At 40.6% G+C, this 14,700-nt stretch overlaps 1 protein-coding gene across 41 annotated transcripts in view; it reads left to right on the top strand.

The window, feature by feature from the left end:
• The window catches only part of PLEKHA5 (pleckstrin homology domain containing A5), a 265,114-nt gene that overhangs the window by 25,049 nt on the left and 225,365 nt on the right, over positions 1-14,700 (top strand). The window contains exon 4 of one of the 41 annotated variants that reach the window (XM_051850831.2): positions 9,680-10,081. The exons of the other annotated variants lie outside the window; for them this stretch is intronic. Coding sequence (XP_051706791.1) covers positions 9,680-9,704 — 25 coding nt within the window. The 3' untranslated portion in view covers positions 9,705-10,081. Of the gene's footprint in view, positions 1-9,679; positions 10,082-14,700 lie in introns of those variants that run through there. 41 annotated transcript variants of the gene reach the window in all.

Below are 14,700 nucleotides of genomic sequence, written 5' to 3' on the forward strand. Positions count from 1 at the left end.
GGCCTTTTTTCCTAGTCCTGATATTTCCTTGTGCTGGTGGCTGGTGTCTCCAACACAGTGATAAATAGAAGCAACAACAGCTCTGACTTAGAAATGAATGCTTCTGAATTTTATTGTTAGCAGTAATACTTGATGTGGATTTTTTTGGAAGCAATTTTTTTTAGGTTAAGAGAATTCCATGTTATTCCTTTTTTGAAAATAACTTTTATGATGAGTGAGTGTTGAATTTTCTCAAAAATTTGTTCTGTGTCCATTGAAATGATTTTTTTTCATTTGTTAACTCAGTGAATTACATGAACTGCAGTTGATGCATTCATTAATGGTAAACCAACATTGTATTGTGGGATAAACTCAGTTTGGATGTACTGTTTTTTGTTTTTGTTTTTGATTTTAATTTTTTTAAAGATTTATTTATTTGAAAGTCAAAGTTACAGAGAGGAAGAGACTGAGAAATCTTCCATCTGCTGGTTCAAATGGCTGCAATGACCAGGGCTGGGCCAGGCTGAAGCCAGGAGCCAGGGGCTTCTTTTGGGTCTCTCACGTAGATGGCAGGGGCTCAAGCACTTGGTCCATCTTCCACTGCTCTCCCAGGCACATTAGCAAGGAGATGGATCAGGAGTGAAGCAGCTGGAACTCAAACTGGTACCCATATTGGATGCTGGCGGCACAGGCAGTGGCTTAACCTCCTATGCCCCATTGTCGGACCCTTAATTTTAATTAATGAATTTTTTAAAAGCACTCTTGGCTGTCTGCAAAATTGACCAGGAGGTTCTGTTCCTTACAGAGCCAGCCTCCTCCATCGTTAGCATCCCGCCGCACCGTAGAACATTTGTCACAGTTGATGTCCTACACTGGCACATTATCACCCCGAGTCCATACTTAACATTAGGGTTCACTCTTGATGCTGTGCGCTCAGTCGGCTTTTGACAGTGTCTAATGATTGTGTTCTGCACCATTCGTGTCATACAGTTAATCTCACTGTCCTAAAAATCCTTTGTGCTTTGCTGTATTGGCTTGTTTAGAACATTGAAATAGAACATAGAAATAGCATTGCTATTTCTGATCGTAAGTGGAAACTACTGTCCTGTAATTTCTCTCTCTTGAATTGTCTCTGTCAGACTTTGATACCAGAGTTTTTCCAGCCTCAGACATTGACTTGGCGGCAGTTCTTTCTTTGTACTCTAAAGGAGTTTGTGTGAGGTTGAAAGCACCTACTGAGATGTTCAGCCATTGTGGTGACTTCATGTTTTCTCTGTGCAGCTTTATCTTTTTAAAAAAAAGATGTTATATGCATGTAACTCCAGAATTGTCACATTCTGTTAAGTGTAGAATATGTCATCTGAATTATTTCAACATTTTATCATCAGGAAGAAACCTCTGCCTTCAGTGATACTCATGGCCATGTCTGCTTTGATTTTCTTTTCCTTAGCATTTACCTACTGTAACTTTTTCTCTTCTTTTACTTTTTTAAAAAGTTTAATTGTTGGATCAGCCTGCTTTTCATTACTGTAATAAAATACCTGAGACAAGCAACTTATGAAAGGAGAGGTTTAATTAGCTTAATTTTTGGAGTTTCCAAGGCCAAACAGCATGGCTCAGGTGTTGATTGTGATGAGGGGTGCCTGTGCTGAATGGCAGAGTGTAAACAGGGAAGAAGAATCACATGAGGACCCAGGAGGCAGAGACAGGTTGGGCCCACATTCAGGCTTTTATTACAATCTCCTCGCAGGAACTTAAGAAGTCACACAAGAACTACATTTCAAGGGCAAATTCCAGTGACCTAAAGACCTCCTACAGGGTATACCACCTCCTAATAGCACCACCTTGGAGCCCAAGTCTTCAGCACTTGGGCCTTTGGGGGACAGTCACCATCTAAACCATAGCAATTGTGCTGCGTATGATGATGCAAAGTATGATTTCACAGATCACACAGTGTATTGAATTTTTTTTAGGTTCATGATGCTTAGAGACAATAGCATAAAGAAACTACAGGGAACAGCCTTGGTACTCTAACGATGTTAGCCATATAGTGGATGAGTTGCAAAATTAACCCAAGTCCAGTTGCTCAGTTATGGTGGAAGCAGGCCTCTGGAAAGTTGAAGCCTGATGCAAGTTGGAGTATACCTTTATACAAGCTGTTCTTGGGGGCACCTGACTTGACCACCTCTGCAGATATCACGAGGACCCAGGAGGTCCCTCAGTGCGAGGGGGCAATGATGGTGTTGGTGGTCCAGGCTTCCAGAATACAAGGCTTGTTGCAGCCTCTGCTGTTGGTATTCAGATAATAAACCAGCACAGTAACCCTGCCACAGTTGACCTGTCCAGGTGTTGGTCACACGCTTTTGAGTTTGTGGTTATTTTGAAGTCCAGTAGTTGAGATGAATGACTCACATATGGAGGGCCGCAAAAGGATTGATCTACACCTTTGAGGGGAGGGAGACTTCTTCACACTGTAAGTTCTCACATATGGGATATGAAAAGGTTTCCATTTGTAATCTTTTTTTTTTTTTTTAGTTTTTATTTAATGAATGCATTTTTTCATAGATACAACTTTAGGAATATAGTGATTTTTTTCCCCTTACCACCTCCCTCCAGCTCCCATCCCACCTGCCTCTTCCTCTCCCATCTCCTTCTTCATTATGGTTCATTTTTAGTTTGACTTTATATACAGAGGACCAACTCCATGCTAAGAGTAGACTTCAACAATTTGTACCCCCCCACACAAATATATATATATATATATAGAGAGAGAGAGAGAGAGAGAGAGTAGAGAGAGAGTGTGTACAGTTTGGGGAGAAAATTTGCAGTCGATTCTCATATTACAATCCATTAGGGACAGAGGTCCTACGTGGGGAGCAAGTGCATAGTGACTACTGTTGTTCCTTTAACAATTAACACTCTTTTTTATGACATCAGTGATCATCCGAGTCTCTTGCCATGGGCTGCCAAGGCTATGGAACCTTTTTGTGCCTATAGACTCCACCCGTATTTGGATACGGGCATTAGCAAAGTGGATATTCTCTCCTGCCTTCGGAGAAGAGTGTATCCTTCTTTGATGACCCTTTCTTTGCTCTGAGGTCTCACAGAGATCCTCTGTGTAGGATGTTTTTTGTCATAGAGTCTTGGCTTTCCTTGCCTGAAACGCTCTTGCAGGCCTTTTAGCCCAAAGGTATCCATTCTTAAACCAAACTCCAGAGCTCCAAAACCAAAGCATCTTGTACCAAACTATGTTAGTGTTTGGAGTTATTTTAAAGCTACAAAAAAGGTTGATGCATAATAATTGTACATATTTGGCCAGCTCCGTGGCTCACTAGACTAATCCTTCACCTGCAGCGCTGGTACCCCGGGTTCTAGTCCCGGTTGGGGCGCCAGATTCTGTCCTGCTTGCTTCTCTTCCAGTCCAGCTCTCTGCTGTGGCCCAGGAAGGCAGTGGAGGATGGCCCAAGTGCTTGGGCCCTGCACCTGCATGGGAGACCAGGAGGAAGCACCTGGCTCCTGGCTTTGGATTGGCGCAGTGCACTGGCCGTAGTGGCCATTTTGGGGGTGAACCAACAGAAGGAAGACCTTTCTCTCTGTCTCTCTCTCTCACTGTCCACTCTGCCTGTCAAAAAAAATTATAATTTTACATATTTATGGGGTTGGGGTATAATGGTTTGATGCATGTATATACACTGTATAATGATCAAATCAGGGGAGTTAGCCTACCCATCATCATTTCTCTGTGTTGGGAACTTCTAAAATCCTCTCTCATAGCTGATTTGAAATATACGATAAATTATTTGATTATAGTCATTCCATATCTGTAACACCAATTTGTTAAACTTGCATACATGAGAACATACAGTACTTATCTTTTGGTGATTGTCTTAATTGACTTAGCACAATATCCTGTAGTTTCAGACATGTCACAAATGACAAGATTGTCATCCAATTTTATGGCAGAATAATTTTCCATTATATATATTACATTTCCTGGATTTATTCATCTGTTGCTGGCCACCTAGGTTGATTTCTTAGCATATCTGCTGTGAATATTGTAGTGATAAATGTAAGAGTGCGGGTTTCTCTAATATACTGAATGCTGTTCCTTTGTGCGTATGTTTAGCAATAGGTTAGCTGGATCATGTGTTTGTATTTTCGGTGTTTTCAGGATTTCCATGCTGTTTTCCATTGTGTCTGCACTAGTTTATGTTCCCACCAGTGGTGGATCAGTGTTCTCATTTGTGTTCATCCTTGACAGCATTTGAGATTTTGCTCTTTTGATTATGGCTTATCTGACTGGGGTGAGATGGTATCTCACTGTGTTTAATTTGCATTTTTTTGAGATTGGTGATATTGAACATTTTTTCATATGTTTGCTGTCCATTTATATGCCTTCTTTTGAGAAATGTCTATTCATAGGATTTGCCCATCCTTTAATTGGATTATTTGGGTTCTTTTGGTCTTGAGATGTTTTGGTCCTTTATGTATTCTGGACATTAATCCCATCAGATGAATAGTTTGCAGATATTTCCTCCTATTCTATAGGTTGTCTCTTTAAGGATAGGTTTTTATTTTGATATCATTCCCTTTGTCTATTTCTGCTTTTGTTGTCTGTGCTTTTGAGTCTTATTCCTCCCACCCCACCAGCTTTGCCTATCTTAGTGTCCTGAAGCACTTCCCCTAAGTTTTCTTTGAGTAGTTTTGTGGTTTCAGATCTTACACTTCAGTCCTTGACTCACTTTGAGCTGGTTTTGAGTTGTGGCGAGAGAGTTCTCGTTTCATTTTCCTGCATGTGGCTATCCAGTTTTCCCAGCACCATTTATTGAGAGATTATCTTTTGTCTACAGTATGTTTTTGGTGTCCTTGTTGAAAATCAGTTGCTGAATGTTTGTGGACCTATTTCTGGCTTCTCTGTTCTCTTCCGTTTGTCTTCTGCTCTTCTAATTTTAAAAACGTATTACTTGAATGTCTCTGTTTTTACAAAGGATATATTGGACTATTTTCCAGTTAGACAAACTTTTCTTTTAAAAAAATGAATGTTTATTTCTTATGGTTGATGATAGGTTTAAATGTACTTATGCCTTCTTCTTAGTTGTTTCCTCTTTTATGCTTCTCTTTTTTCTCTTTGGATTTTTTTAGAGGATAATCTATATAGTCTTGAACCCAGATATTTAGCAATGAATAATAAATTTACACCTCAATATTTTACTTACAAGGAACATAGATTTTGGTGTATACCACAGATTCACTAATAAATTATTAAACAAAATGCACAATAAAAGACCTTCATAATTTTGGAAAGATTACTGATGTTTTGCATAGAGGGAATGGTTGAGTAGGCTGGTTAAATGCTTTTGACTTTTTTCTGTTTGTTGATGGAAGCTACATGTTTGCTATGCTTTTTAGAATTAACCAAAATCTGTTAACAGTCTGATATTCATATTGACTTCCTTTTGACTAAAAATTTAATGTTGAGGCTGGCATCTGATGTCCCAACTCCAGCCATTGCGGCCATCTGAACAGTGAACCAGTAGATGGAAGATTGATTTATGTCTCTCTCTCCTTCTGGGTCACTCTAAATGAATGAATGAATGAATGAAACGTCATCTTTGGCTAAACCAGTGCTGAATGTCTTCTGTTTAACATCTCTTACAGAGAAGTCACAGGCATCGTCTTGAAGGGGTTCACGTGCCCCGGCATCATCTACTGATGTGCCATGAATGTCGTCCGTGACTGAGAAAGCTTCCACTTCCAATCAGTGTGGGCCACACCTTCGGGTTTACACTGGCGTGGTTGAGGGGCGGTGGGGGGGGGGGGGGGAGGGAAGGGGCAAGAAGCAGCGAGGAAATCTGAAAGGCAGGAGGGGGAAGATGGTAAGGGTGTGCCTGCTGGGAAGACTGGCTTCTGCTCTTCTACTTTTGAAAACCTTTGTTTATTCATACGTAGTTAGAATGTGTCTCTTTTACGTAGTATGCAATGGACTTTTTTCCAGTTTGGCGAACTGTTTTTTTTAATGAACTTATATTTATTTTTCCTTCAGTTGCCTGCCTTTAAACAAATTATTTAAAAGATTTACACAGAAACTAAGTCCTTATCTGAAAACTCAGGTCACTGAGAAGACCTCGTAAGCTCTGTGTAAAATAACTGGAGTGCATTTTTATAGCGTCAGCTGCTCTATCCACAATCCCAAGCCTGCTGGGATCATGAGAATAAATGAAAATGCTCCTGAATCAGTTCCCGTCAGTAAGAGAGCCCCTGCTGAAATGTCAGAAAGCCGGATTCTTCCTACGAAGTCCCCAGACATTAATATTCTTCCAGGTTCCATTTGTGTACGTGTACATTTTGCCACTAGTCTTTTTGTCAGCCATTCAGTGCAGTTTGGGATCCAGTAGATTTTTGTGTAAGCCTAAGATAAGCACTGGTATTAGAACGTTGAGTGTGACCTACTTAGGATCAGATGGAATCTCTTTTCTTCTGCCAGACAGCTTAAAGGAGTGAATCATGCTCTGGGACACGCGATATTAGTCTTCCTCTTGAATGTGTTACTGTCTGGCACTCAGGATTGCAAGGGCCTTCAGCCAGGGAACAAGAGTCTGTCATGGGCCAAGTGACTTCCTCAGTGTCCTCCATGAATTGAGAACATGGAGAAGAATAGTGACCCTTTCAGACTTCTGTAGAAGTGAGCCTACTACCTTCCTGACCTGAATATACTACTGCCCCCAGAGACCACTCACAGGATTGACAATAAGGTGGTATCTCTGGTTGCTGATCTTCAGAGATATTCCTGAAAAGTGGTCCCTTTCTTTTTAATCGTTTATATAGGCAGACTCAAATGGACAGTGGAGATCATTTTCCGTAGTTGCAAAATGTTACTTCTGTTTGCCTTTTGAGACGGTTTGTAAAAAGAGTGAATTCCATTCTGTAATAATGGTTTCTGAGGTTTGCTCTATCAGTTATCTCTTAAGGTTACTCTTGCAGGGACCTCCTAATTGACTGGAGGGCCAGAAGGTTAAACAAGAGCATTTCCTTGTTTTGTTTTGCTTTTCCCCTTGAGAATAGAACAAGCCAGTCATTACAACTTCTGTGAAACCCAAGAGGAAGTAATTAAGACTTTCTGATAGAGCAGTGTAAGCAATTGGCTTTTTACTATTGAAAAAATGTGTGATTCCTTAGGTGCAACCCATGTGTTATTAGTGAAATATACATATATGATAATGAATTTTTTATTTTTGGTAGGAAAGCTCACAAAATTCCCTACACCATTTCGAGTAGCTGTTTCTAGAATTCAGAATGATAAGAATGCTAGGCCAGTGCCACGGCTCATTAGGCTAATCCTCCACCTTGCGGTCCCGGCACACGGGCTTCTAGTCCCGGTTGGGGTGCCGGATTCTGTCCTGGTTGTCCCTCTTCCAGGCCAGCTCTCTGCTGTGGCCAGGGAGTGCAGTGGAGGATGGCCCAAGTGCTTGGGCCCTGCACCCCATGGGAGACCAGGAGAGACACCTGGCTCCTGCCTTCAGATTAGCGCGGTGCACCGGCCGCAGCAGGCTGGCTGCAGTGGCCATTGGAGGGTGAACCAACGGAAAAAGGAAGACCTTTCTCTCTGTCTCTCTCTCTCACTGTCCACTCTGCCTGTCAAAAAAAAAAAAAAAAAAAAAAAAAGAATGCTGATGTTAGACCCTTGCTGTGATCAGCTTATTTTGCTACGGCTTCTGCTGGTCACTCTGGAGCTTTGTCCTAGAACAGAGCTCCCAGCAGCGGCTTCTTCACAGGGCCTCCTCATCCATTTGTTTGGTCTGAAGTCTGATGAGAAATTCGATGTTGATAAAACATGAGAAACATGCATGTGTTCGTTTACAAGCTAGATCTGGCCCATACCCTTGTGTATATGATAGTCTAAATGCCTCTCAATCCAGTGAAGTTTAAAACCGTAAAGAAAAAGTTTAAAAACTTCAAACAAATACATTTTTTGATGGAGAAAATTCAATTAAATGACTACTCCACATCAAATCATCTGCTAGGGGCTGGAGATAGAAAGATAAAATCAGCAGGGTGTTTAAATTGTTAGAACTTCACAATTGATTTTTGTAGTCATTATTAGTAACAAAACTTACATAATACCTTCTAGGTGCTACGCATGACACTGCATGCCAAGGATAACAAATTACTTGATAATAATAGTGCACATGGAGCTTCTTTAGATTTCAAGAAAGCAACTTTGTATCCACGTGTTATATGATAACTGCTGTTTATGGAACATATAACTGTATTCTAGGCATTCTGCTGGGTGCTTTATATACACTATGTCGTTTGTTATGTACACTGTAGGGACCTAGTCACCAGTTAGCAGTTACACTATATGCATTTCAGTTTACTAATGAGAAGTCTAGCCCTTAGAGAGCTGGCAGAACTGGGATCCCAGTTTAAGGGGAGGACTGCAATCCTGGGTCTGTGCTTCATGGTGTAATTTTCATTAGTACTATAAACAAGAGGTCATCAGATTATAGTAGGCCACTTAACTGTATGGCGTATTTTCTAAGACACTCTCCCACCACAGTGGATACTTGCTGCAGATAGTGCTGAACTCTGTGTACAGTGCCTTTATCTTACATATACATACCTACTGTATTAGTCAGGTCATCATTACTTGAACTGTAGTACTCGAGGGAAGCTGTTTGGAAGGAAGAAGAAGGTTTGCAGTCCCAAAATCATGTAGCCTCATTGGCTCAGGCTTCTGGTGAGGCTGGAGGCTGGGGGAGGGTAATCCCATGGTGAGCCAGGCAGCAGAGGGAGAACAGCTGGGCCCAACTGGGCTAAAACAGCCCACCCTCTCCTAGGAACAGCCTTCTGGGGGGCACGCCCTTACAGATCTCCCACTGGGCCCACCTCAATTGAATCAAGTCTCTCCTCAGTCCATTAACCATTAGCATTAATCCATTAACAATGTACACTAGACTTTGGGGACCAAACTCTAAAACATGGGCCTTTGAGTGATTTCCAAATATTATGCAAATCAGAACCTCTGTGATAATGTTTAATTTGTAAATTAGGCATGGTAAGAGATTATAATAAAATAGAGCAATTATTGCAATATACTTTAGTAAAAGTGCCAGCATCACTACTCTTGTACTAGTCTTGTGCTTTGGGGCCATTAAGTTAAATAAGGGTTACTTGAACACAAGCACTTATTCTGCTACAGTCAATCTGCTAACCGAGGCAGCTACTAAGTGACTGAAGGATGGGTAGTATCTGAAGTTCTACATCCAGGGATTCAACGAACCTCAAATCAAAATTAGTCAAGAAGGAAAAACTGAGTCTGTACTGTACATATACAAACTCGTTTTATCTTGTCATTAGTCCCTGAATCATGCATCACAACTGTTTATGGAGAATTACATTATATTAGGTATTCTGGTATTATAGGTAACCTAAGGATGATTATAGTCTATGGGATGGTGTGCATAGTTACATAAGGGATGTGAGCATGCATGGATTTTGGTATTATGGGGACTTCTAGAATCAGTCCCCTGGGGATACCAAGAGATGGGCATAGAGCATGGATATGATGGGCGAAGGGAGGATTCGTCACCCCGTTGGATGGAGTGGGATGGCATAAGACTTCATCACACTCCTCGGAATGGTGCACCTTTTAAAACCAACGAATTGTTTATATCTGAATTTTTCCATTTAATATTTTCAGATCACAGTTGACTGCAAGTAACTGAAACAGCAGAAAGTGAAGCCAGGGATGAGGGGGGACTGCTGTATTAAAAATTCGCCAGATGCAAGAGGCAATGGAAGATTGAAATGATGCTCAACTATGGAACTGATGATTATTTTATGTAACCTATATCATACTTATTATGAAAATTTATTTTTTTAAATTTCCACCCAGTTAGCTAATTCCAACTTTTACCATAAATCTGAATCAGGTTTATAATAAGGGTTTTAGAAATAAAAATCTATAACTTAGGTTAAAGTTGGTGTGTTTCACACAATCAGGTGGGCTGTATGTGATGGCCATGTTTTGCTGATGGCATTGGACATTGGTAGTTTGAAGAGTGTCTGCTTTCATTAAATGCTGTGGGTGTCCTCTTTTCTATTTTGTTTGAGGTCTGGGCTTCTACTGACTTCATGGTTTTTCCATTTAGAAAGGGAGCAGGAAAGGAACTAGGGTCAGACATTTGCTTGCTTTAGTATTGCCTCACTCCCATCTGAGCATCTTCCTGTCTCTCTGATTTTTGTGGCTATAAGTAGAAATCCTGCATGTTTTTTTTTTTTCACCATAATTTTGTGTTTTTAAAATTCATTGGGAAGGGAGTAAAGGCGGGTGGGGACAGGAGAGAGACACGCATGAGCTCCTATCCATTGTTCACTTCCCAAATGGTTGCAATAGTGAGGAGTTGGCTAGGTGAAGCCCAGAGCCAGAAACAATCCAGGTCTCCCAAATGGGTAGCAGGAATCCAGTTACTTGAGCCGTTACTGCTGTTTGCCAGGGTTTGCACCAACAGCTGAAGTCAGGAGCCAGAGCCAGGATTTGTATCCAGCTACTCTGATATGTGATATGGATATCCTAACAGCTGTCTTAACTACTAGGACAAGTGTCTGCCCCATCAGATAGTTTTTGAATGGTAGAGAATAAGAGCTATTCGCAGCTTAGATCCAGTAGCATACAGTGACCTCAGGATATACCAGCTTGCTTTATTCCTGACATAATTCTGTATTACTGCGGCAAATTGGGTATGGTTCTAACTTGCCCATCTTTCCCATGTTGATATTTTAAGTTACTTGAAAGTAATCAGGCATCTCTATCATCATCTCTGGATTGAAACTAGAATTGTTTAACTCTTAAATAATTCAGCTGATCTTATGCAGCTTAGAACATAGACCAGACAAATTACTGAATTTAATTTTCTAAATATTTTCTAGTGAGCCTTTAACTTTCTCTGGGCGCAAATGGAAAGGCTGAGCCTCTGACTGTCATAAAAAAGAGTTTGTTACTGTTTAGTGTGACACATTAAAACACAGCTGGGAATGAAGCAGTTAGCTCAGTCCCACAGACATTAGCTGCCCTCTGTAGATTTCCTCTGTTTATATTCATGGAAGCAAACAGCTGTACATTGTTGTATTCTTTGCTTCTTCATTTAAAATTTGAATCCCAAAAGAAGTAAACTGGGCATTTAGGCTTAGAAAAATTGTCTCGTGTCTCGTGTCTCACTTTTAATACCCCCTTCAGTTGAAACAACGATGTATAATATTAAAGTATTTGTTGAAGTAGGCACCCACAATCTCCAGTAACAACTTTCATGTAGGCATAGCCTTAATGTGCAAACTATTCTGTAGTCTGCTTATTTCATCAGATGATTGCTAGAACATTTTCTTACATATCCACAGAGTTACAATTTTAACCTCTGCACTGCATCTGTCATTAAGTGTTGCATTTAAAATTCTGCACAGTTCACTTAGTTCCAAAATAATAATGCTTTCAGTGATGAGAAACTTTACTTTAAAATGGCTTGGCTTTTCTGGACAGATTATATGTTAGTATTCTCCTAAAGCCATTTACACTGTGCAAATTCGCATAGGCCTGCAGGTTTCAGTTCAAAACGTCAGGTATGGGTAAACAAAAACTTTCAGTTTGAACAATTGAAATCAATACCCAAGTATTGGAAGTACTTCTCTTTTTTTTTTTTTTTTTTTTTTTTTTTTTTTTTTTTTTTTTTTTTGACAGGCAGAGTGGACAGCGAGAGAGAGAGACAGAGAGAAAGGTCTTCCTTTTGCCGTTGGTTCACCCTCCAATGGCCGCCGCGGCCGGCGCGCTGCGGCCGGCGCACCGCGCTGATCCGATGGCAGGAGCCAGGAGCCAGGTGCTTTTCCTGGTCTCCCATGGGGTGCAGAGCCCAAGCACCTGGGCCATCCTCCACTGCACTCCCTGGCCACAGCAGAGGGCTGGCCTGGAAGAGGGGCAACCGGGACAGAATCCGGCGCCCCGACCGGGACTAGAACCCGGTGTGCCGGGACCGCAAGGCGGAGGATTAGCCTAGTGAGCCGCGGCGCCGGCCTGGAAGTACTTCTTATAAACAGGCAGGGATTGAGGGGATGCAGCAGAGGCCTGTGCGTGTTTATACATAACCAGTCATACATAATCAGCAATAATAAGCAAGTTATTACAGCCAGGTTGGTGTGGAATTAAAGGGATATTATGGTAGGGCCCAGTGGCTTCTGTGGTTTGTTTCCTGATGGACCCTCACAAAGCTGTCATTTTAGTTCATATTGTTATTTATTGGTCATTTGTGGACTGAATTCACACTATTAAATCTAATGTTTTAGTATGTATTAAGTAATCAACTTTGAATGATGTAGTTTTTTCTGTTATTTGTCCTAAATTTACGTATTGTAAAATACGCAGAGTTCTCGTGTTACCATTTTTCTGAAGTCCTTGTTTTTAGGAAACTGACAGTTAACATGTCCCCATTCCTATCATCATTGTCATCATCATCATTTTTTTTTATAGCTTGAGTCATAGATTACTCCTTTTAGTCTTTTTAAGCCAAATAGTTTTTTAAGCCATTTTTAGAAAAAAGATTTAATGTATTTATTTGAGAGGTAGAATTACAGACAAAGAGAGGAAGAGACAGACAGAAAGGTCATCCATCCACTGGTTCACTTCCCCAAATGACCACAATGGCTAGAGCTGCGCTGATCAGAAGTCAGGAGCCAGGAGCTTCTTCCGGTTCTCCCCTTGCGGGTTCAGGGCCCCAAGCACCTGGGCCATCTTCCACTGCTTTCCCAAGCCATAAGCAGGCAGCTAAATGGAGATGGAACAACCGGGACTCGAACAGGTGCCTATATGAGATGCTGGCATTGCAGATGGAGACTTAACCCTCTACACCACAGTGCTGGCCCTGAATTTTAGACTCTTAGCACTTTATAATGAGTGCTGTTTTGAAGTTTAAGTAATGGAGACACAAAAACTTATAACCTAATTTGACCTAAGACATAACTCCTGCTTGAGAGTTAAGTATAAATACTGAAATAAAATAATTAATAGTAATATTAGTGAAAGTATTAGCTCACATGTGTAGAACAAAGCAGTAAGGTTCTGTTTCCACCTACATAGAATAGGATTTATTATGCAAACACTAATCTATTATCGAAATGTCTGGTACTCTGATTTTTTTTTTAATCTAAGCTTTTAGAGGTTCAAGTCTTTCTTAGGAGGGATGCATTAATATTTTAAGTTAGAAATATTCAGATCATTAGCTGAAGAAAGGGCATAGGAAAACTGTGTAATGGAAGGAGGTAGGAAAGGTTACCTGTTGGTATGGAATTTCTTTTCACTCTTCATCTTCACTCCCACTATTTCAAAGACAAAATGAAATTTGCCACATGTGCTTACTTGCACTCCCAAGTGCACAATCTCTGTCTCGCTCGCTCGCTTGCAGTCTCAAGAGAGAATAGCTTATTTGAGTCCGTTGTTGGTTCTTCATTGGAAAAACACTTCAGTGAATGTCGTAAAATTCTTATTTGAAATGTCTAAAATATGCTTCTCCATTTTTCCAAAAACTGAAATTTTGATACTTCATTTATAAGAAAGCCCTTGTGTGCTGTAGAGGTAGTAGGTTTATCAGTTGGCTGCTTACTGAAAAATGCAGTTTTCACTGCCTCTTATTATATCCGTTGCTTAGCCAGTGCCTCGGAATCTCATTTAGTTTACAGTTCCTGGTGGCTCCAGTATGTGGCCAGATAAGGTTGGGAATCACTGTTTTAAAGTCTCAGAGTGAATACATGAGATCTTACTCAAAGTGAAAGTCAGCCTTTTGTAGATTCACAAGGGCGTCCTGCTGGCCTAAGATTAGCAATATGGATAGACATGTGGGTAATTTACCAGTGTAACCAGTTCTAGGAGCAGAAACTCTCTGGCGTTGAAAGGAGAAGGTTTACTATAACACATGTGCTTTTGGAAATTAACCAGGCATGTATGTGGCTGCGAAATCCAAAACCCAACCGAGAATCTTCTTTCCTTTAAGGAAAGGAATATAACCTTGATTATTCAAATTAAGTGTCCCTTTTAAAACAGATGACTTTTTTCTGGGTTCACAAAGTCACGCTGCTTTTATTCCTGTTATAAAGATTTGCACACACCCATTTAAGTAAATAAGCAGGGAAAAAATTAACTTCAGAGAAGGAATTGAACTATGATGCAATAATTTTGGAGAAAATACAGAAGTTCACGATTAGATTTGTTGCTTAAAGAAGCAATTGCTTTGTACTTATTTTGAAATACAAATTTGCTTTAATTAGAAATAAATTATACATTTGTCAGAGATAAGTAATTTGAATGAGCGAGCAAATTGCTGTTCCAACTTTCATTTTTCGACAGATACTCATTGAGCTCCTGCTGTGTGCAGGACAAGCTCTGATTTTTTGAATACCAGGTGGCTGTACACGTGCACTTTTTTTATTTTCTTTAAATGTTAATAATTAATATACTATCTCATCCCAGTGTTTCCAAATAGCTATAGGATGCTCTTCTTTAAGATTTTTAGGTTCTGGCGCTGAATCCAGCTTTCTGCTATGGCCTGGGAAAGCAGTAGAAGATGGCCCAAGTCCTTGGGCCCCTGCACCTGCGTGGGAGTCCTGGAAGAAGCTCCTGGCTCCTGGTTTTGGATCACCGCAGCCCCAGCCATTACAACTGGGGAGTGAACCAGCAGATGGAAG

This window comes from Oryctolagus cuniculus, chromosome 9 (assembly GCF_964237555.1).
Source record: "Oryctolagus cuniculus chromosome 9, mOryCun1.1, whole genome shotgun sequence".
Taxonomy (NCBI): domain Eukaryota; kingdom Metazoa; phylum Chordata; class Mammalia; order Lagomorpha; family Leporidae; genus Oryctolagus; species Oryctolagus cuniculus.